Here is a 24,857-nt window from a genome sequence, read left to right as displayed (position 1 = left end):
GTCACAGCTTCAGTAAGGATATCTGTGTGAATTAGCCTTGCAAACTGTCTGTTTTTGATTATGCTTGGTCATACTAACTTTGGAATCTCTTATGTACTTCAATATTTGTACATTTAAATATTTCTGATGAGCTTTTTGATTAATAGCTAAACGAAAGAATGTCTGTAATTTCTATCATTTTTCATGTCCTTAAGGTTCTCCCCATTATAGGCTGATAAGAACAAACTGTACATTCAGTTTAATAACAAATTATACACTCAGTTTAGTCAGGGATTTTTCAACAGTCCCAAAGGAACTTGAGTGAAATATGAGACTCAGATGATATGTGATGAAAGAAATGAGTGGTGTACAGAAACTTTCATAAACATGAAAGCAGTTTTAAGTTCCATTAGAGGTAAGCTGCCACAATTTGTAGAGGCCACATATAGCATGAAGTACAATTAGTAATTTATATAAATGCTCATCACAAAGAAGGTGCTGTCCACAGCCCAGTGCCTACTCTATATCACGAGTAGTGATCTATCCCCAGTCATATTAGGGGTAGTCAAATGAAAACGAGACATATGGAAAAAGTAAGTAAACAGTTTATTGTTTCAAAAGTAATAACCACAACTGTTAATACATTTATCCCACTGTGTGACAAGATAATCAATACCTTCATGGACAAATGTTTGCTGTAGCCTACAGGACTGTGATTGTACCCAGGCACGCACCTCTTCATTCGTTCAAGCAAATCGACAGCCACAAAGCCTTTTCTTAATGGAGGATGTGTAAGGGCTTCCCAGCGGAACTTCTGCACCACAGTTGAAACAACTCTGGGCTATCCCAATGTTGCCACGGTTGCTTCCAGAATGCAACAGAAATTTTCTTGGGAAGTCCATACAAACCCTTCATACAGATGCAGCCTCTTCCCGTGCAATGTCCATGGCTTTGGAGCCCTGATGAAAGACATTTGTGGCCACTGATTTGTATAGGACAAAGAAGTGCATGCTTGGTTACAATCATAGTACCATATGCAACTGTAGACATTCTTTCATGGAGGCACTGCACATCTTCTCACACAGTGGTATAACTGTATTGACAGTTATGATGATTACATTTGAAACCATTAACTTAGTTCTTATCCATATGCCTTGTTTTCATTTGACTACCCCTTATACAGGTTGTCCATTCTAGCTGAAGACATTGAAATATGTCAAAAACTACACATCGGGTCAAAAATGTTATAATTCCTCTTTGTTTGCCTTGGAGAGAGACATCCAATGATACCACACTCGACTTGCCATCCCACCCTGTGTGTAAGTGGCGAGGGCGGGGAAGGGGGGTTCAACTTTGAAATCTTCAACTGGAACCTCCATTTTATGTTCCAGATTACGATTCTGTGGCAATATCTACATACATTTTGTCTGAAACATTTTCTTCATTTTGTCACAGATGGCACTGTAATCGGAGGAATAGAAATGGGTACACAATCGTAATTTACGACACGCTGTTCAATGGCCCTCGAATATCCAATGGCTGGCTGGGACCCCACATCCAAGCTACAAGGATAAGATAGACCAGCATTGCATAACTTCTACTTGGAAACCCCATCCACAATTGATTGGCGACGCCATAGAGTGCTGTGTGCACAACCACCATATACGTGAAATTAGAAGGAAGATCAACAATGGCCGTAATTTTGATGGTTTATTGACAGTAGAATCGATTTTCAATTACATAATGATCATCTTCAGTGCTGTAGTATACAAATTAAAACTCATAGGCACTGGTGTCATGATATTATCAGTAACCAAAGCTATGAAACGATCACAATAATAAGTTATTGTAAAGACAAAAAACAAAACGGTTTGTATACTGAGATGTCCTGCATCATCGCTGGTGGCAGGGCACAGCTGAGTACGTGTACCGCTTCCCTCCTCCCTCATTCTTGCTGCTTCTCCCATTCCTCCCACTCCCCTCAGCTTGCAGTCATTGCTGCCACCGCACCGCTTCCTGCTACTAGCCTAGCAGCTGCAGATGAGGGGCATGGAGGTGTAAGGAGTGGTTTGTTGGTACCTGATTCTCAGAGATTGTTGACGCAGAGGCCAGAGGCTGCGGACATATGTGCATGAGTTGTTTCTGAGTGACTGTGTGTATGCTCTCATTTTCTGACAAAGGCTATGGCCGAAAATTTGATTGTGAGAGTGCGATTGTCTTTTCTGCACGCCTGTCCACAGCTCAGCAACCACTTTACGATGAGTTGCTACCTACCTTTATTAGAATTGATTCTCTGAGTATTTGTGCAAGTTATCTGTTGCACAGATTGATCACAGCGCTCTAATTTCATCAGCATGGTCATCGTGGCACACGAATAGCTGGTCACACGGCCGGACTTCCACGATGGGCTGACACTGCAGGTCATTTCTGCAGGTATCTCTGACAGGTCGGGCCTGTCGACCTGAAGCCAGTTGTTTCCCACTAATGTGCGGGCCCGCCCTGCCCATCGGATCTGATCTCTCCGATCTGCCTGCAGGCCAGGTCTGTTTGTGTGTGGCGTAATGTGGTGGATTTTTGTGGTTTACAGAAGGATCCAGGACTGTGGTGCTCCTTGGCAGGCCAGAGGCCACAGGCAGTGGATTTCAGGAATTGCGGGTCTCACAAGTACACTGTACAGTGCGGCGTTTTATAGACAGTCATTAATTCTAGTACATTTTTGGCATTTTTAAAATTAGAAAGTATGGACGATAAGAAGAAGAAATTGTGGCAGTCTCTGGTGGTTTGTACACTATGTACTCATATATTTCTTGGAAGAAAAATCACACAATACCTGTAAAATAATAGACGTGACACAGTGACAAATAACTGACAATAATGAACATAGTAGAACCAACATTTTATTGGTGGTCACCTACAGCGTCGGTTTACACAACTCTTCCCTGCCTTGTACACTTCTTCCAAGGGCCTACTTTTTTCTGAGGTTATTTCTGAAATCAGTGAACGTATTTCAAATCTGTCTTGCAACTCCAAGGAAATGTGTATTTTTGTCACCAAATGTGTTTCGTTTTGATGAAATAAAATACCAACATTGGTCTTAATGAAACACGTATACCATTTGGCTTTCTTTCTCCATCTAAAATCAGTTCATTACAAAAGATGTTGATGTTAATACTTAAGAGTTTCGCTCACACAGGGGAGAAATACGGAAGGCCTTACAATTTTTTGTCAACTTATGTCTTTACGTATCCTTGATATCCCAAAATTTTGTCAGGGAAAAATTCTAAAACTTGTCTGGAAATCAGGGAAATGTCGGAATTTCATTTTGGGAAACTTATGGCAACCCTGAATACAGCTCATGCTTCAATTGCATAGTGCACTGGGCAACCTTCATGCTGAAGCCACTTATGTTAGCAAACATCCCAACCAACATCCTGCAATAATACTGGTAGTCACTGTTACAAACACATTCGATATTTGCACCCATTCAACATTCCATTGATAAAATTTGGACCAATGAGTTTATTCCCCATGGTGCCATACCGTATGTGAACCAGCTTAGGATGTTGGGGATTGTCTACACTCCAGTAATGCATGTTATGCTCATTAATGCTACCATGGTTGGTAAATGAATAGTCTCATTGGAAAATAGTACACCGGCAAAGAACATGGGGTCTTTTGCAATTGTTGACATGCTCATTTACAAAACATACCTGCTTATGGAAATCGGTGCCGTCACATTCTTGATCAGTGATACTTGTTATGGATGATACTTATGATAATGCAATATTGTGACAATACTACCTATGGACATACCAGAATCATGGTGTAGTTGTTGGATGCTAATCTGTGGGTTGTGGTAAGCTGCCGTTAGTACAGCTATTTCATTAGCTTTTCCTGTAAGATGTTAGCTTCATTTCCTTTTGCCAATCTGTACAATGCCACCATACATAAAAGTGTTCACAACCTTGTAAAAGAACAAACAAGAGCGAGCTTTCTCACGAAAATGCTCGGCAAAGAAGGCAACAGCAGCCTCAACATTTCTCCTACATTCTCTATAACACAGGATCATTTCAATTTTTTCTTCTGTGGTTGCAACAGTCATCTCCCACTTGCATGTATGTTCTCCAAATGATAGGCAGATACACAGGAAATAAACACTGTGTAAGCATTGTAATGTTTAGTGTCGTTATCTGTCCTATGTCTGTACGATATGTGAGCTCCGGCCACTGTGTACTGCCTGTTATGATACGTTGTAGTTCGCTACATGGCCATGGTGGCGCTTCGAGTAGTCCCCTATGATATCTTGGAGGAATACAACAACACGAATGGGGTTTCCAATTAGAAGTTACGAAATACTGGCCTGTCCAATTACAGTGCCATCCATTGGAAAATGAACAAAATGCTTCAGAAAAAACATATGTAGATTTTGCTGTAGAATCATAATCTGCAATAAAAATGGGGGTTTCCATTGAAGATTTAAAAGTTGCCGTCCCCACCACCCACGCAACAGGTGGTGTCTCCAGTTGAGTGTGGTATCACAGGATGTCCCCCTCCAAGACAAACACATTGGAATTATAACTTTTATTGATCTGATGGGTAGTTATCAAGATATTTCAATGAGTTCAGTTAAAATGAACACCCTGTATATTACTTTCCATCCTGGATTTTCCATCAATGTATTAAGTACTTGCAAAATAAAAAGAGAATAATTAAATATTTGTGACACATATGCTGCATGAGTCTATGAGAAGTTACCATCAGTCAGAGAGATAAAAGATATAGCAAGACAATCCACAGGAACACAATGGGTAAACTGTCTTACGTTTACGTTTCGTTACAAAATGCTTCACCACAGAAGACAATGATGCAGTCCCTTCACCCAACTATCATACGGATGCAAAAATTACAGATGCAGAAATAAAGTAGGGTAGATTGGAAAATACTGGTAGAGACAGGCCATAGGACCTGATGGTCTGTCTTTTTTTTCTACCCTGAATATGTGAAGAAACTAGCCCCTCTTCTAACAGCTGTTTACGATAGGTTGCTGGAGCAGCATAGCATGGAAAGTAACTGGGAAAAGGTGTAGGTCATTCTGGTTTGTAAGAAGGGTCGCAAAATCAATGTGCACAATTGTAATCCTCCTACACTGTTGTTGATTTTGGCAAGAAGGCACTGTTATAAACCTGTTACAAAATGCATACAGACTTGCGATGATCAGCAGTCCGCAGCTGACTCTCAACATATATAAATGTAACATTACGTGTGCAAACAGATGAAAAGATCTGATACTGTTTGACCTTGTGATCAGTCACAACTATCTAGTATCTGGGTGAGTCCGACTTAAGGTGAAACTACCACATAAATCTGTTGGAAATGTTAATGTTTATTGGTAGAATTTTAAGAATGTGTAATTCCTGCACAAAAGAGGTCACTTGCAAGACCCCTGTCCAATTCTTGAGTACTGTTTGCCAATCTGGAACCCTTGCCAATCTCTATTAATGAAATAGATAGAAAACATTCTAAGAAGATCTGCACAATTCATCACAGAATTATTTAATTAGTGTGAGTGTGTCACTGAAATGTTTAAAAAATGAGTAGATATAACCACTCACTGTACAGCTGAAATGCTAAGTTGTTGACAGGCACACACAAAAAACTTTTTAAATGATAATATCCAAAAATGCATAATTATTTATACATGCCTGATATACTCTTTTTCATCTCATACCATCCAGATAAATTGTCACCACTCCAGTGGCCTGCAAAGTGGCCGATACCAGAAAATGTAGAACGAGATATGATAAATGGCCTTTTTCCTCTGATCTCTGCCAGGGCACTGAAAAACCAAAACAAAATGTAATGCACAGTACACTCAGAAAAATGAAGTTTTACAAGTAAATATGCCAAACATTAGCTTTTGCATTAAATAAGTATACACACTGGACATTGAAGAACCTTCTGCAAGGGTCAGTAAAAATCTATGTTAAATACAATGCTCTTTCTCAGGCAAAGAACCTTTAATGTTAATAATTAATTGATGACATCCAAATACAAAACTTAACTTCAGTGAATAGTGAATAAACTCAAATTATTTCTGTCTGAAAAGCATTATTTTGCCTGTCAACATCATTTGTGTAGGTATCTTGTAGAGTTTGTTCTTCAAAAACAATTCTGTCTGAAAGGTTATTGTAAGTAAACTGATAGTAATAACTGAAAATTTTGAGAAAACATTGACAGCATCCCTACTACCTTATCAAAAGTAGTCTAATAGATCTACTGTCCTTTTCCATTTGGATTCCACTTCTAAGTTGTACTACTTGCAGAAGCAGAAATGAATTCCTTTCCATAACTGCACAAAATTTTATTCTCCAGTTTGTTCCATCCATAGATTTCACGTTTTGTTTTCTAGATTTGTTCCCACTATGAAGATCACTAATTACATTCACTTTGAACATTTGGAAAATCAGCCAGACTACGGCTGCTGCTGAAAATCCTGAAACTGTCTTTCACTGTTTAATATAACAAACCGAGACTCACACATTGTAGGATACAACACATGCAAATAGTAAAGAACACAAAAGATGTTTTTCATAGTTCACCTTTCAGTCCCTGTATTACCTCACAGGCACTTTTCAATGATCATTTCTCTGTAATTTTTCTTTTATTTATACTCATAATTCCATGATGAAGTGGTTAACAAAGTCAAACAATAATTAGGATATGTTAAACATTGCATTGTTAATGTCACAATTCATATAATTTTCATAAAAAGTTGTTAATTTTAAAGAACTGTATCTACTGGAAGCATGATTATCCAAGTGTTAAATTATGAAGAGTGAAAGACAAATGTGGAAGGTTTTGTAACAAAAATTTACTGTGTATCTTGCAGAGAAATTACTTGGATTATAAACTGCAATTATACCATAAGTTTTGACAAAGAAGGAAAAACCACTTCCTACGTACTGAAAAGTGATTTCAAAAAGTTAAGGAAACGTGACTTACATTAGAAATGGATAATTCAAAAGCAACCCCAGGGCTTCTGCAGCAAACAAGAATGATATGCTTTGATCAAAAATTGTTGTCACCTCTGATTCATCAAAAGAAGTATTTGTATGTCAATGAATCATTTTTTGTTCCAAAAACTTTCTGTCATTTGCATGTACAGTACAGAAAGCTTTGCAATTTTTTAACTGAAAATTACAATCAGTTTTCATCTTAACTGTGAGCAGAAATATTTCAATTGCTACAACAATGTTGTAAATACTCTGAGTTAGAATGGGCCCTTTTCCAGTCATGTGTGGAAAAACTGAACCGTGTATTACAAAAGAAACTTCCCCTCAATGCAAACATGATATTAAGTGACTGGATTACAAATGGAGTCAGTACATATGCCGTGTGTGCAACTCATTTCAGACTGTCGACTGGATGGACTCTTCTTCCTCTGAGCTACTCAATTGCTGTCAGATGCTTAGGATGTAAACATCATAATACAAGAACAAATTCACTTGATGGAACCATACACCCCTGCCCATAGTGAAGTGGATGCAAATCTTTACAGGTTAGTTCATGAAGTACATAAAATTGCATCCCATCATACAGATCAACACACAAATTCTGGCTGACAAACTTAGAGGAATTTTACTTGACCCAGGTTGAGGTAGCATTTGGAGTCCTTTCTGACAACTGACCTTAAATGGTTTTCAAAAAATTTGAGCAGTCCCTCATCAGTGTACATGTAAAACACACAAGAATTTCCAACTATTTCCTGGAGGAAAACATGAATGTGGAGATTCTGAAAGAGCTGAATATCCTTGACAGGATGTAGCGCATCAAGAAACATACAATGTATGCACAGTGCATTGATTACTTCAAAGAGGATATCTATAATATGTTCTGTAAACATACATTAAGTTATATAAATGTGGTGACTGTTCTTTCAGACACATCCAAAAGAAGACACTGTTTTGATCCAGCAGCCACCATGAGTCAAGACACAAATGAATCGCAGACATTGGCTGTGAGTGGGCATTGATATAAATTTAATGCGTAAGTTGAAAGTTTGTGCCGGGCCCGGGTTTGAATGTGGGCCTCCTGCTTACTAGGCAGATGCACTGACCACTGCACCTGTCCAAAAGAACTGACACCGCATAAATATATAATTAAGTCGAGGACAGGCAATGATCTCTTCAGTGCAGATGCTCACCAGCCTCGAACTCTTATGGGAATCGACAAAATGCTGTGAGTAATTAGTATACGGGCAAGTGGCACTACATCTGTAGCGTGTGCATAAGTTGAGAAATTGGGCCTGGTGGGAGGTGTGATAGGGTAGTCCGTACAGTTGCAATGACCACTGAGTACAGATGGCACAGTGGTCAGTGCATTTGACTAGTAAGGAGGAGACCCAGATTTGAATCCCGTTCCGGCACAAATTTTCAGCTTTCCCCATTGATTTACATCAATGACCGCTTGTAGCCAATGTCTGTAATTCCTTTATGTTCTGATAATTCAACTGTAATTCTAGAAGTCTCCTGTTCAAAACAGCTGATTTTCCCCAAATTTGACATATTTCCCACAAACAGATTCAGAGAGATACCCAAAAAATCAGCAGGCAAGCTCCAGGGATAAAAATTGCATTTAATCAGACAAGGAGATAGAAACTACTTGAATATTTTGCTAACACCCGCACAAGTGTGGTGCAGCAGTTACCCCATGTTTTCTGCCGCCTCATTGATGCATAGAACACCTTGTGGTTGATGCATCTTCACAGAGATTTCTAGCAGCCTCACACTCTGGACAATTAAAACAAAATCTACACTTTTAACAAATCACAATTATCCACTACCCAGTCAAGAAGGGGTCACAGAAACACTTCCAGAGCTGATGGTTATAGAGGACTGGCAAAATTGACCAGTTTCAATCTCTGCTTGGAATATATTTCCATCATGGTTATTGATAAGGTCCAAGTTGTTTTTGAATTTGACAGAGTTCATAATGTCCCTCATCACAGTTACATTTTTAATAGCCAGTTTTATGATATTTAAAGTAAGTATGCATTTATGCACTAGTGCACACTGATGGGACAAGGTTGGCTGCTCTATTTTTCACAACTGTGCCCTCAGGTTACGCATACAAAATGAACACACAAAATGAATTGGATAGATTGCTACTCAACCACATAGGGGAGGTGTTGAGTGGTAGAAAGGACATCCCTAGCCTGCCTCCTTCTTTCCATCATGTACCCCCACTACCCACATTTGTGTGGAAAAATTCCACACCTGGTCTAATTCACCGCGTCCTATGCAGGTCACTCAGTGGAGAAATCAGTGTAAAGCATTCAGGATGGTCTCTTCCATTCGAAGGTACTAGGAAAGGTTGTGCAGTTTTGTTGGGTAGCACACAATGTGGTAATCAGGGGAAATGAATTGGCATATACCATAGCCAAAAGAGCACAAGATTTGTGTAAAAGAACTCAACCCCTGCAAACTATACTGTCACTGCTCGAACAGTCCACGGGTATACTGCCGGTTCATAGTGTCCAACGGACACAATATTTCGGCGATCAGACACGTCGCCATTGTCAGGTGCGCTGACAAACTGAGCTCCTGAGGGCGGGCGGCCGATTTAAATCCCCTCCCCCCGCTCTCTTCGCCATCCGCGCCCAGAATCTGTCGTAGCATCGATGTGCTTGCTATGTCCGCCCTGGTCACCAGTTCATACTTCTTGCTGAGAGTCTTCTTAATTACATTCAATGTCGGGTCCCAAGCCTTGCTGAGATTGTAGCCACAGTCTCAGTTGATAAGATCTTCCCTGGAGCGAATTTCGATAGCCTCCATTATAACGCTGTCCCAATATTTAGAGGTCTGAACCAGGATCTTGGTATGCTCATAATCCATCTCGTGTTTCTCGGACAAACAGTGCTCTGCTACTGCCAACTTATTTGGATATTTCAGTCGAGTGTGTCTTTGATGTTCTCGGCAACAATCTTTGATGGTGCGTACTGTTAATGTAAGTATTAGATCTGTAAATACTACAAGTTTAATTTTAATTAATGTACATAATTTTACTTTTTATTGACTGAGGATCATTAAAATTAATGAAACTCAAGTTTTTCTAATTACATTTTTGTAATGTGTTTATCTGACATGTTCCATACCCAGGAGGATCCCCTCTTTTGTGGGTTTATGGAATGAATAATTAATCCAATCTAATCTAAATCTGTGACAGTGTTGATGGCCTCTGGGCTGGGGATGTGCAGTAGACAGCTGTGCAGCTAGACAATCAGCGCTCATTCGGTTTCCGCGTCCTGTGTTTCGTGAACTTCCATCGTATGTGTGCAAAACTACGAGTGACTGGTTTCTGTGATATTCTGCGAGTTTTCTCATAACGGCTGAAACACCTAGAAGGTGCCAAACGTCTAACAAACAGGCAAGGGACCTTATTTTTAAAGTCTACTCGTTCTTCAAACTTGAGGCAGATTCAGGCAAGCCAATCTACGAGGTTGCCAAAGTGCAGGAACACACTGCAGTGTCCTAGGGCGATACTGGTGCACAAACTGTGAGACAAATTATGCAGGAAGCTAAGCTGTCACAGCAGGCAACTGGAGATGTGGAATTTCAGTCCCCAGGGAAGAAACATAGCATGCTAAAGTGGGTACCAAGAATCGACAACTTCAATCGAGATCTTTTGCATTGAAAGATTTTTTAATTCTACAGAAGGGGCAAGTTCCCCGATGGCAGGGAAATTGCTCACTGTTATGCAAGAAACTAGGTTTGAAGCAAATGCGAGGTCAATCCAGAGAATATTGAAGAACATAATATTTAAACATGTAAAACCTGATGACAGATGGGGAATTTTTAATGGAGCGAAGTGGTGCTGCTGCTGCTAGAATGATGTTTCTAAGAGCTGTGCATGAAGTCAGATGGAAAGCAATGTCAACTATATATTACTTGGCAAGACCTGGGTAAATCAAAACCAAACTACAAATTTTATTTGACAAACAACAAAGGGGCCATGCAGCTTGAATGTTCCAGCAGGTAAAGGAGGGTGTCTTATAATACGTCATGCCTGGATTTGTATCTGAAAGTAAACTTGTATTCGTATCAAAATCGAAAACAAACTCTGACTATCCCTCCAAAACTAATGGAGTAACATTTCGAGAATGATTTCAGAATCAGTTGGTGCCTTATTTGCATCCAGGCTCTGTCCCTGTTATGGACATAGTAATTTATCACTCTGCTATTATTGACAGGCCTCCTGCTACAAACAGAAGAAAAAGTGATATTCTTTCATGACTGTGAAGTAATAATATACAACATATTGGAGTTGTTGAAGCTTGTTAATATTTCAAAAGGCAGTGGTAAAAAATACGAAATTGATCCCACAGCTCTGTAACATGATCACAGGGTGATACGAGTATCTCCTTATCATTGCGATTATAATCCAACAGAACTGGTGTGGACACAGGCGATGAGATATGTGGCAGACACTGAAAGATTAACCCACTAAGCAATAGACAAAATCGCTGTTGCTTATTGGGAAGCTCACATAAGTCACACTGACAAACTTCAAGAAGAAGATTCCCAGAAAAAAGATGTTAGAATAATAGATTCATTAATTGTCAGTTTGGCACCCACATCCACTGACTCCACTTCTGAAGGCAATGACAGGGAAACACCTGAATAAAACTGTATGTGAATACGATGTAAATTTATTCTGTAGTTTTCATGGAACCTTTGCTTTCTTATCAAGCTGTCTGTGCAGTAGAAAGTAGTTCAGTGCATAATCTGTTCCATAATCAAAATTTTATTTTACTTATCTCGCTATTCTGACTACAACATAGCATCACTTAAAATGCTTTTCATCCTGTTGCTCATATTTTACAATTGATTCTTTTGTTGTTTTGCTAAAAAAGTAGGAGACAACAGAAAGTGTAATGTGTTCTTTCAGGTGCATTTTATTATAGAATCCATTCTGCAGAGCTGGAATCAGTGCCACTGCTTTTTCTTCATGTCATTAAGGGTGGGAAAGACTGAATAGACATTCCATTCTGTAAAGTGTATCTCATATTTGTTAGGCACCATTAATAAATTTATCATAAAATGATTTGCAGTGCACAATGAACCAGACTGTAGCAAGGTAGGAGGTAGGTTAAACTTTTGCTATTGCAGCTGTCCATATCACAGCTGCTGTTTATGCACATTCAGCCAAGTTGACAATGCAGCATTCCTTGGGAGCTGCACAGCCAGAGGCATTAACACTGTTGCTACCTGGGGTGATCACCATTTAGAATGACCCAGGGGGCATTTATAGCATAGGTAAGCTATGGAAGCAGTAAGTATTTGCCTTCTCCCCCATACACACACAAAATTAGCCCACTCATTTAATATAAATGAAACACAGTTAGATTATTGTGATTCATGCACATTAACTATGGTGACCTGTGAAAACAGTATAACCAAAATTGCTTTACTGTTTTACAATAATTATTTTCATAACTTAAAGTAAATGAAAAACATAAGGTATGCCAAAATGGTTCAAATGGATCTGAGCACTATGGGACTTAACTTCTAAGGTCATCAGTCCCCTAGAACTTAGAACTACTTAAACCTAACTAACCTAGGGACATCACACACATCCATGCCCGAGGCAGGATTCGAACCTGCGACTGTAGCGATCATGCGGTTCCAGACTGTAGCGCCTAGAACCGCTCGGCTACCACGGCCGGCGTAAGGTATGCCACCTATACAGGGTGTTACAAAAAGGTACAGCCAAACTTTCAGGAAACATTCCTCACACACAAATAAAGAAAAGATGCTATGTGGACATGTGTCCGGAAACGCTTAATTTCCATGTTAGAGCTCATTTTAGTTTGTTCTTCCACCTACGCTCAACGGAGCACGTTATCATGATTTCATACGGGATACTCTACCTGTGCTGCTAGAACATGTGCCTTTACAAGTACAACACAACATGTGGTTCATGCACGATAGAGCTCCTGCACATTTCTGTCGAAGTGTTCTTACACTTCTCAACAACAGATTCGGTGACCAATGGATTGGTAGAGGCGGACCAATTCCATGGCCTCCACGCTCTCCTGACCTCAACCCTCTTGACTTTCATTTATGGGGGCATTTGAAAGCTCTTGTCTACGCAACCCTGGTACCAAATGTAGAGACTCTTCGTGCTCGTATTGCGGACGGCTCTGATACAATACGCTATTCTCCAGGGCTGCATCAGCGATTCCATGTGATGGAGGGTGGATGCATGTATCCTCGCTAACGGAGGTCATTTTGAACATTTCCTGTAACAAAGTGTTTGAAGTCACGCTGGTACGTTCTGTTGCTGTGTGTTTCCATTCCATGATTAATATGATTTGAAGACAAGTAATAAAATGAGCTCTAACATGGAAAGTAAGCATTTCCGGACATATGTCCACATAACATATTTTCTTTCTTTGTGTGTGAGGAACGTTTCCTGAAAGTTTGGCTGTACCTTTTTGTAACACCCTGTATATAAGATATAAGAGGTAATTTGTTATTCAACTTACAAATTTGTTGCAATTGCTTCTGTTAGGCCATACAAGTTGTGCAAATTATAGTGGTTGCCATAATACTGCTTGGCAGACATACACAAGGTGTGATAGAAAAGATTTCCGCCTTCTAGAACAGGCAAGTATGGAGGATAGTCCAGGTTGTTGAGAGGGCACCCTGCGGCTGTCCCAGAATAGAAGTTAGACGGCTCATTCATATCCTATAAATTAAAAAGAAATTAACTGCAGTCATGTAAACAAAACCAGAGCTGTTAGGGTAAGATAGGTCAAAGATAACAAAACTGTTAAAATACTTACAATCCAAGCACCATCATAGGGGAATAAGTCATGCATGTTTTGAAGTTGTTTCAACCAGTAAGTAGTAGTCATCGGGTTGGTGAAGTCTGGCCACACGGTTGAAACTCGATTCCACACCTGTTCTCATAAAGAAAGCCAAATAAAAGAAAGAAAGACAGAATCAATCTTTCACTCTGCAGTGGAATGTGTGCTGCTTCGAAACTTCCTGGTAGATTAGAACTGTGTGCCCACCTGAGACTAGAATCCGGAACCTTGCCTTTCGTAGGTAATGCTCTCTCTGAGTGAGCTATCCACAAACAATGTATGACCTGGCCTCACAACGTTACTTCTCCCAATATCTCCCTCTTACCTTCCAAACTTTACGGACATTTTCCTGCATCCCTTGCAGAGAGAGAACCTTTAAAGTGTCCAGATAGCTCACTCAGTAAGAGAGTTAGCTGCAAACAGGAAAGTTCTGGGGCTCAGTCCCTGTTCGCTACAGTTTTTATCTGTCAGTAAGTTTCAAACAAAGACAGTTACTCAAGAATTAAAAGTCTAAGTCAGTATGTTGTTTATTACTTGTCTTATCAATGATAATGCACAAAATTACAGTATCATTGCCTTACTGAATCCTTTTGTTTTTTCAAGTTACTCAAATTAAATGAGGGCATCTGTTTTTAGTTAGTACTCGTACTACTGCCTACTTTATTACAGACACACAACAGAACACAAAATAAGACAGGGTGCTTGTGACATAGCCACCACTAAAATTTTTAAATTATATATTTTTAGAAATATTCCTTGAAATTTGATATTTGTAATGCATTTTTTATTGGGGTCAACACTAGTATTAACACAGCTTAAGCACAAACATCAAAATGAATTAAAAACATGAATTTAACATCAATCAAATTCTTGGATGGTTTTTCCAATGTTTATTTAGCAGCTGTGACTTTACATCATGAATAGTTCACACCATTAGAGCATCTCAAGAAAGGAAATATATTGACACTATTGACACTTTCCCCTCGTTGTCACTCTGCATTTGGTACCTGCAGCGTTGCTTCATGTGCTAGCTGAAAGATCACTGGTAAATAATTTCACAATCTTGAGTTTCCATGTTTTGACAATAAAGCTTTTGCTTCAGCACAGACTCCTGTCATGAATACATGAAGGATCTCTCATGTACCAGTGCTTCAGGTTCACTACATAAGCTAAGTAGATGAATTTCATTTATCTTAATACAGTTTTCATTTTCTACTTTTGTACTTATGAGTATTAATGACTTACTTTTCCAACAAATGGTTTCCCTGAGGAATTTTTAACAAAAATGCCCATCTGAAGACCCATATCATAAGGAGCATATGTACCAGGCACCTGCCCTGCACTTATTCCTGGGTCGATTAATGGTACAAAATGCATGTTTGCCTGGTAACAAATAAAATATATATTAACCAACATTAATAAATGAGAACAACTACCTACAGAAACACGGGTATGCTCACCTCATGTAATTCTTCAACAAACTTAGGCAGGCCTGCAAACCTTTCTTTGTCATAAGTGAAGTCATTACTGTCATTCATGTAATCCAGATCCAGCCACTGCACATCCTAAGGCAGGAGAAGAGAAACAGGATGTGTTGAAAAGCACAACACTTGTCAGGGTACAACCATCAAACAGAAGCAGTTACTAGAATGAGGTTTTTACATATAAATAAAAAAAAGTAATTTAAATAGATGCACAACATTAACAAAGCCAAAGGAAGAAACCCAGCAAAGATTTGTTAAAACACCAAATACAAGCAGTTACTAGAATGAGGTACTTAAACATAAATAAAAGTAGTAATTTAAGAAGAAGCATAACAGTGACAAAGCCAAAGGAACAAACACACTAAAGATCATATACAACTTCTAATAACTACCTAATATTATCTCATATAATCAAATTGCATTTTATAGTGCAACTAGCTGACAAGCACAGCATTGCCTAGGTGTTCATTCTGCCAATTTTTTATTATAAACAAAACCTTATACGTACTCCTGCAGTAGACTTGGTGTGAGATGATCCCAGACAGTTTCTGTATGCTGGATGCAGCTGCTTCACATGTCTACCAATGTGATTTTGTAAACGCCTCAATGGCAACACCTCTTCATATCTCTATAGATGGTTATTGTTTTTGCCTATAGCTGTTTGCACTTCGCAATTGAAAGCTGCCAAATGTGTTTCCAGGTGTCAGTGATTTCCTTAATTGACACGACTGAAGAAGTGTCTTAGCAGTAAAGAGTAAATGTGTTAAAACACTGATGTGGCATTTTTTCACATCTCTCTGTGCTTATGACGTCATATCTCTTGAACTATGTGTGGTAGAGCAATATATGTGTATGCATACATTCAGCAGCTTATGCGGATACTGTTTGAAAATATGTTGTGAATAGATTCAGCAGCAAAGAACTATTAAGTTTACATGTGACGCATAATGTGGCAGTTTTTCATGCATCCCAATGTTTATGTCATCATTCTCCTGAACTGTGTGTGGTGCCATGATCTAATTTTGTAGGTGTGTATAGTGGCACATGAGGATACTGTCCACAAAATTTATTGTGAATAGAGTTAGTAGAACTAAAGTAATAAATCTGAATGTCACGCATGATACGGCAGTTTTTCACATATCTCATTGTTTATGACATCATATATCCTAAACTATGATAGGTAGGTGGTTCTTACCCCCACAGCGATTGTTGTCTGACAGAAAGGAATATGTCTACCAAGTTTGGTTGAAGTCAGTCCACTGGTATAGGAGATGTGGGGAAAAACACACACACACACACACACACACACACACACACACAGTATATACTGATTTTTATGGCATATGTATATGGATGAATTAAATGAGTTCCAAGAGCATATTTTCAATTTAAAGTTACAAATTAATTATACATACTATTGGGATACCAGCTGCCTGTGTTTTCTTCAGTATCTCCTTTGTATAATTTAGTGTTTTGTAGCCAAATCTGCAACCAAAAATGCACAAGAATTATCAACATTTCTCTCCCTTTTAGTTGTTTTTTTTTACATAATATGACATTTATGTATTTCACTTAAGTTTAATTAATAAACACGATTATCTTCCAGATATTTTATTTAGTTTATATAACAAATATAGTAGAACTTTTTACTCTGAAGCAACACAAAAAGTTGAAATAAAAACATGATGCTTCTTGAAGGCTAAAACTTAGCGGTAAGTTACTGTAGAACATGTTAAAAGAAAAGTACTGTATTCTATTCTAAAACAATGCATTATTTAAATGTTTAGATATAAGACTGGATAACTGACAAAGAGGTATTGAACTGAATCAAGAGCTCTGATGGACAACTTGACTGGAAGAAGTGATAAACAGATAGTAAATATCCTGAGGTATCAAGGAATAGTTAATCTGGTAATTGAAGGAAGAAGGAAAGGAAAGGGAAAGGGGGGGCTGTTAGTTACAGGTGGATGGATGAAGTTATTTAGGGTAGTCATGCAGAGATAAAGAGAACAGACATGATAGACTAATAAGTGTCTTCTGACTGAGGGGGAGAGTCATAACAGTTCAATACAACTGTCAAAAATTATCGACAAAATCGACTTTAAAGTTTCCTGAGTGTCCTTAAGGCTAGCTCGATTTTCCTGGAGGTCGCATGGCTCTCTGGTAGAATGCTTGACTGCCATGTGGATGTCTTCCATTTGATTCCCAACCAATGAAAATTTTTAAACATAAGATTCTATGATGTGTGAAATATATAAAGATGGGGGAAAAATGGTATGGCATGAGACTGATGATCGCTGGTTAGAATCTCATTTTATCTGTTTTGTTTTTTTTTTTTCTTCCCTTCATTTAGTTCAAATACCTATGTCATTTAAATGTAAAACTCATCAAATATATACTACACTCCTGGAAATTGAAATAAGAACACCGTGAATTCATTGTCCCAGGAAGGGGAAACTTTATTGACACATTCCTGGGGTCAGATACATCACATGATCACACTGACAGAACCACAGGCACATAGACACAGGCAACAGAGCATGCACAATGTCGGCACTAGTACAGTGTACAGTGTACCTTTCGCAGCAATGCAGGCTGCTATTCTCCCATGGAGACGATCGTAGAGATGCTGGATGTAGTCCTGTGGAACGGCTTGCCATGCCATTTCCACCTGGCGCCTCAGTTGGACCAGAGTTCGTGCTGGACGTGCAGACCGCGTGAGACGACGCTTCATCCTGTCCCAAACATGCTCAATGGGGGACAGATCCGGAGATCTTGCTGGCCAGGGTAGTTGACTTACACCTTCTAGAGCACGTTGGGTGGCACGGGATACATGCGGACGTGCATTGTCCTGTTGGAACAGCAAGTTCCCTTGCCGGTCTAGGAATGGTAGAACGATGGGTTCGATGACGGTTTGGATGTACCGTGCACTATTCAGTGTCCCCTCGACGATCACCAGTGGTGTACGGCCAGTGTAGGAGATCGCTCCCCACACCATGATGCCAGGTGTTGGCCCTGTGTGCCTCGGTCGTATGCAGTCCTGATTGTGGCGCTCACCTGCACGGCGCCAAACACGCATACGACCATCATTGGCACCAAGGCAGAAGCGACTCTCATCGCTGAAGACGACACATCTCCATTCGTCCCTCCATTCACGCCTGTCGCGACACCACTGGAGGCGGGCTGCACGATGTTGGGGCGTGAGCGGAAGACGGCCTAACGGTGTGCGGGACCGTAGCCCAGCTTCATGGAGACGGTTGCGAATGGTCCTCGCCGGTACCCCAGGAGCAACAGTGTCCCTAATTTGCTGGGAAGTGGCGGTGCGGTCCCCTACGGCACTGCGTAGGATCCTACGGTCTTGGCGTGCATCCGTGCGTCGCTGCGGTCTGGTCCCAGGTCGACGGGCACGTGCACCTTCCGCCGACCACTGGCGACAACATCGATGTACTGTGGAGACCTCACGCCCCACGTGTTGAGCAATTCGGCGGTACGTCCACCCGGCCTCCCGCAGGCCCACTATACGCCCTCGCTCAAAGTCCGTCAAATGCACATACGGTTCACGTCCACGCTGTCGCGGCATGCTACCAGTGTTAAAGACTGCGATGGAGCTCCGTATGCCACGGCAAACTGGCTGACACTGACGGCGGCGGTGCACAAATGCTGCGCAGCTAGCGCCATTCGACGGCCAACATCGCGGTTCCTGGTGTGTCCGCTGTGCCGTGCGTGTGATCATTGCTTGTACAGCCCTCTCGCAGTGTCCGGAGCAAGTATGGTGGGTCTGACACACCGGTGTCAATGTGTTCTTTTTTCCATTTCCAGGAGTGTAATTAATGTTATCTGTCATTTTTATGAAAAATGCAGATCATCTTTTTTCTAATTAAATACACACACAAAATGCCATTTTCATTGCATATATAAATCCTTAATTACTGATCTTTGATAAAATACTGTTTAAATGAAAAAAATTAGCAGAAAAGGAAAGAAGTAAAATATGTGTGGATGGAATAGAGGGATGTGTAGTGCTGGAATGAGAACAGGGAAGGGGTTAGATGGGTGAGCACAATGACTGATGAAGGTTGAAGCCAGGAGGGTTATGGGAACGTAGGACAGAGAGAAGGGATAGTTCCCACCTGCAAAGTTCAGAAAAGTTGGTGTTGGTGGGAAGGATTCATATGGCACAGGCTATGAAGCAGTCACTGAAATGAAGAATGTTGTGTTGGGCAGTGTGCTCAGCGACACGGTGGTCCTCTTGTTTCTTGGTCACAGTTTGTTGGTGGTCATTCACTCTGACAGAAAGCTTGTTGGTTGTCATGCCCACATAGAATGCAGCACAGTGGTTGCAGCTTAGCTTGTAGATCACATGACTGGCTTTACAGGTAGCCCTGCCTTTGAGGGGATAGTTGATGTTAGCGACTGGACTGGAGTAGGTGATGGTGAGAGGATGTATGGGACAGGTCTTGCATCCAGGTCTATTAGAGGGATATGAGCAGCCATGAGGTAAGGGGTTGGGAGCAGGGGTTCCGTAGGGATGGAAGAGTATATTATGTAGGTTTGGTGGAGAATGGAGTACCACTGTGGGGGTGGGGAGGTGGGAGGGGGAAGGAGGTGGGAAGGATAGTGGGCAGGACATTTCTCATTTCAGGGCCCTAAGAGAGGTAATAAAAAAACTGGCAGAGAATGTAATTCAGTTGCTCCACTCCTGAATGGTACTGAGTTATGAGGGAAATGCTCCTTTGTGGCCAGAGGATAAGACTTTGGGAGGTGGTGGGTGACTGGAAAGATAAGGAACGGGAGATTTGTTTTTGTACAAGGCTGGGAGGATAATCACGGTGCTGTAACAGCCTCAGTGAGACCCTCAGTATATTTCAAGAGGGACCGCTCGTCATTGCAGATGTAACGAAAACAGGTGGCAGGGCTGTATGGAAGGGATTCACGGTATGGAATGGGTGGCAGCTGTCAAAGTGGACGTATTGCTGGTAGTTAGTAGGTTTGATACAGACAGAGGTAGTGATGTAGCCACTTGTGAAGTGGAGGACAACATCTAGAAAGGTGGCTCGTTGCGTTGAGTAGGACCAGGTTAAGTGAATGAGTGAGAAGCTGTTGAGTTTCTGGAGGAATGTGGATAGGGTATCCTCATCCTTTATCCAGATCGCAAAGATGTCATCAACGAATCCAAACAAGGTGAGGGGTTTAGGAAGGATTTCTCTAGATGGCCCAAGAATAGCTTGGCGTAGGATGGAGCCATGCGGGTGCCCATAGGCGTACCCCAGATTTGTTTGTAGGTAATGCTTCCAAAGGAGAAGTAATTGTGGCTGAGAATATAGTTGGTCATGGCAACCAGGAAGGAGTTGGATGGTTTGGAATCTGCAGGGTGTTGGGAAAGGTAGCGTTTAATAGCAGTAAGACCACAGGCATTGAGTCAATAGTGACGAGCAGGGCTATGTGTGGTAAAGGGACAGGAACTGAGGAGATTCAGTGAAGGAAATAGTTGGAATCTTTTATATGGGAGGGTATGTTCCTGTTAATAGGCTGAAGGTGGTGTTCTACGAGAGCAGAAATTCTCTCTGTGGGAGCACAGTAACTGGCCACAATGAGGCGTCATGGATGGTTGTGTTTATGGACTTCAGGAAGCACATACAAAGTAGGAGTGTGGGTCGTGGTAGGGGTGAGGAGGGAGATGTACTCTGGGGGGAGGTTCTGGGAAGGGCCTAAGGATTTGAGGAGGGACTGGAATGGGGTCACTGTGGCAAGGTATGTAGGTGGATGTATCTGACAGCCGGCAGTGTCCTTCTGCCAGGTAATCCTTGCGTTGTGAAACAAGGTAGGATTATGAGGTCAGCATCAGGTTTTAGATGGTGGGCTGTGGTTCTTTCTGCAGGTGTAAGGTTCATTTGCATGTTGAGGGATTTGGGGTATGATGGTGAGCCAAGGTTCAAGGTTAAGAAATTCTGGAAAGCTAACAGGGTGTGATTTGGGGCCAAGGGGGGTGGATCCCAGTTGGATGGTGGAGTGAACTGAGTCAGGCAGGTTTCAACATTGGTCTCTGGTTGAATACGATTGGTAGGGTTGGTGGGGAAAAAGTGTCTCCACTGTAGGGACTGGTGGAAGGAGAAAAGTTATTTAACAAGTCCTGCATAATTGAATTTGAGAAGGGAGCAAAAGGTGAGGCCTTTGGAAAGGACTGATATTTCTGCAGGGTTAAGGCTTTTGGAGGAAAGGTTCATGACTGTGTTTTGGGTCTGTATAGGTTCTGGGTTCTGTGCAATGGTGGGAGGGAGTTTTGGAGGGTGGAGTAAATCTACTAGGCCTGTGAGACAAGGTTTGTCAGCTATGAGGGGATGTGGGGGAGGTTTGGAGGATGTAGAGTGGTGGACAGTGGTACTCCAACGTGGTAGTAGGTAGTGAGCAGGCTGGAGAGGTTTTTTGGGTGGTGTTGTGTATGTTGCTCTAGTTCCCTGAGGGCAAGAGTTTCAATTTGTGTTATCAGACAAAGGAATTTGGGATTGCATAGCAGGAGAATTTTACGGATGGAGAGAAGGTATTGCAAGGAGGTTTGGGCTCGGTTGACTTGGTTTTGAAGGACTATGTTGATGAGGGGTAAGGTCTGGTGGAATCTGAACAGATGGAGATCGTAGCGGAAGGATGGGTGTCAGCCGGAGATGGGTAATTTGATGGTTAAGGCCATTTGGGGGGATTCCATGAGCAAAGCAACAATGCAGGAACAGTACGTGGGACTGGGTTCTGGTTAGGGATAAGAAACATTTTCTGTATTGATACAGATGGAAGGAGCAAAGATCCATGGTGTTGGAAAAAACACGAAGAAATACGTAACAAACGCAGAATTACATCTGAAAAAATTTGCAAAAATACACCCAAATACATTGGAAAAATCATGAAAAGGAAGAAACAGATGGAAAAGGGGAAAACAAGATGAAATCTGAGAGAGTACGACAATAGTAAAAGGCGAAAGCCCACTATAATTGTCATGAAGTCACAATGAGATCACAGAAAAGATATAAATAAAAAATATTTTACTGTGGATTGCAGATCTGAGGGTGGATAAGTGTGAAGAAGGGGGATGGCAGATGTAACTGGATGAGGGGAAATTAGTAGGTGCGAACTAGGATAGAAAAGAGAAAGAGTGGGCAGTGGGGAGGGTTTGTAGGATGAGGTACAAGATCAAGAAGCACCAGAAAGGTGCGGGAAATAGCATGTGAAAGTATGGGTCTGTGGTGCAGGAAGAGTGATCTATTTGAACATATAGAATTAATGGTATTGGCAGGAGTAATGTGGGACATCAGACCCAGAATCCTAAACCCCTCACCTGGTTCAGATCCATTGATGACATCTTCGTGATCTGGATCGAGGGTGAGGACACCCTATCAACACTCCTCCAGAACCTCAACAGATTCTCACCCATTCGCTTCACCTGGTCCTTCTCAACCCAACAAGCCAACTTTTCAGATGTTGACCTCCACTTCAAAGATGGATGCATCACTATCTGTGTCCATATCAAACCTACTGAACACCAGCAATAGCTCCACTTCGACAGCTGCCACCTGTTCCATGGCAAGAAGTTCCTTCCATCAGCCTAGCCACCTGTGGTCACTGTTTCTGCAGTGACAAGCGGTCCCTCTTGAAATATACCGAGGATTTCACTAAGGCCATTACAGACCGTAATTATCTTCCAAACCTTCTACAAAAACAAATCTCCCATCCCTTATCTTTAAAGTCCCCCACAACCTCCCACAGTCTCACCATCTGGCACAGAGGAGCATTCCCCTCGTAGCTCAGTACAACCCAGGACTGGAGCAACAGACTCACATTCCCCGCCAGTGTTTCAACTACCTCTCGTCGTACCCTGAAATGAGTAATGTACTGCCTGTTATCCTTCCCACCACTCTCACAGTGGTATTACACTGTGCACCAAACCTACACAATATACTCATCCAACCCTACACAACCCCTGCTCCCAACCCCTTACCTCATGGCTCATACCCCTATAATATACCTTGATGCAAGACCTGTCCCATACATCCTCTTACCACCACCTACTCCAGTCCGGTCACAAAAATCACCTGTCCTATCAAAGGCAGGGCTACCCGTGAAACTAGTGATGTGATCTACAAGCTACTCCTGCAAACACTGCACCACATTCTATGTGGCTATGACAACTAACAAGCCATCGGTCAACATGAATGGCCACCGACAAACAACTGGACCATCTGTTGCTGAGCGCGACATTCTTCATTTCAATGACTGCTTCGCAACCTGGGCCATATGGATCCTTCTCACCAACACGTTTTTCTGAACTGCACAGGTGGGAACTTTCCCTGTAATATATCCTACATTCCTGTAACCTTCTTGGCTTCAGCCTTCATTAGTCAGCATCATCACCCATCAGCCCCTTCTGTGTTCCCATTCCAGCACTCATCATCATCATCATCATCCGTTATCTGCTATATCAGCAGGTCCTTTGCCTCTCCATTTTCTGCGATCCATTGCTTCCTTCTTAAGGCTGCTGTATGTTGTACCGTCCATCATGTCATCCAGTATCTGGAATCTCTTCCTTCCTCGCTTCCTTTTCCCTTCTACGTAACCTTCTAAAACTGTTTTTATCAGTCAGGCATTCTTTCTTAATATATGCCCAATCCAATTTCTTTTTCTTCTCTTTATTACATCTAGTAACTGTCTTTTCTCTCCCACTCTTCTCAGTACCTCTTCATTTTTTACTCTGTCCATCCAACTTATTCTTTCCATCTTCCGCCATGTCCAGATCTCAAAAGCCTCCAGCCTTTCTCTGTCTTTTTTCCTCATAGTCCGTGTTTCAGCGCCATATAGAAGAACACTCCATACAAGACATTTTATGAGTCTCTTTCTGAGTTCTCTGTCCAGACCGCTGCAGAAGATTCTCCTTCTCTTATAAAACACCTCTTTTGCCATTGCTATCCTTGTTTTAATTTCTGTGGTGCACTTCCAGTCGGTGTCTATCCTGCTGCCAAGATACTTAAAATTTTGCACCTGTTCTAGTGTTTCTCCATTCAGCACAATTTTTATTTCCTTATTTCCTCCTATTGCCAAGCACTACACATTCCTTTATTTCACCCATCCACATTTTACTTCTCTCCTTTTCCGCTACTCCCCCACACCCCCTCCACCCCTTCCCCACCCTCCCTCCACCTCATTCCAGCACACTCTCCAGAAGTGCGCATCATCCCCCAACCCTTCCCTGCTATCCTTCACTCTCCCCACCCCAGCCTGCCCCTTTTGTGATAGTCTTCTTTTTTTCCTATCTGCGACTCAGCTTCTCCGCTACATGGCGAGTAAGAACTATCCTTTTCATAATACTGTTACATTTCATCCTGAACTTTCCATTGTTAGGTTTCAGCTACAATCACTTGAGTCAGGATCTCGGTTGGTTTCAGCTGATTCTGTCTGAAGCTAAGACAATGAAATGGAAAACAATACAATTTTCATTGAGACAAGTGCAAAGAGGGAACGTTCATATATTAGCAGTTGAAGAT

The 24,857-nt window shown here is 41.3% G+C and overlaps 1 protein-coding gene across 1 annotated transcript in view; it reads right to left on the bottom strand.

The window, feature by feature from the left end:
* The window catches only part of LOC124789394 (lysosomal alpha-glucosidase-like), a 127,853-nt gene that overhangs the window by 60,571 nt on the left and 42,425 nt on the right, over positions 1–24,857 (bottom strand). Inside the window, exons 6-11 of the mRNA XM_047256730.1 lie at positions 16,749–16,818; positions 15,310–15,414; positions 15,095–15,232; positions 13,826–13,942; positions 13,526–13,728; positions 5,682–5,815 (exon numbers count right to left, since the gene is read on the bottom strand). Coding sequence (XP_047112686.1) covers positions 5,682–5,815; positions 13,526–13,728; positions 13,826–13,942; positions 15,095–15,232; positions 15,310–15,414; positions 16,749–16,818 — 767 coding nt within the window. The remainder of the gene's footprint in view (positions 1–5,681; positions 5,816–13,525; positions 13,729–13,825; positions 13,943–15,094; positions 15,233–15,309; positions 15,415–16,748; positions 16,819–24,857) is intronic.

Source organism: Schistocerca piceifrons, chromosome 3 (assembly GCF_021461385.2).
Source record: "Schistocerca piceifrons isolate TAMUIC-IGC-003096 chromosome 3, iqSchPice1.1, whole genome shotgun sequence".
NCBI lineage: Eukaryota > Metazoa > Arthropoda > Insecta > Orthoptera > Acrididae > Schistocerca > Schistocerca piceifrons.
This window is presented reverse-complemented; position numbering and strand designations above follow the sequence as displayed.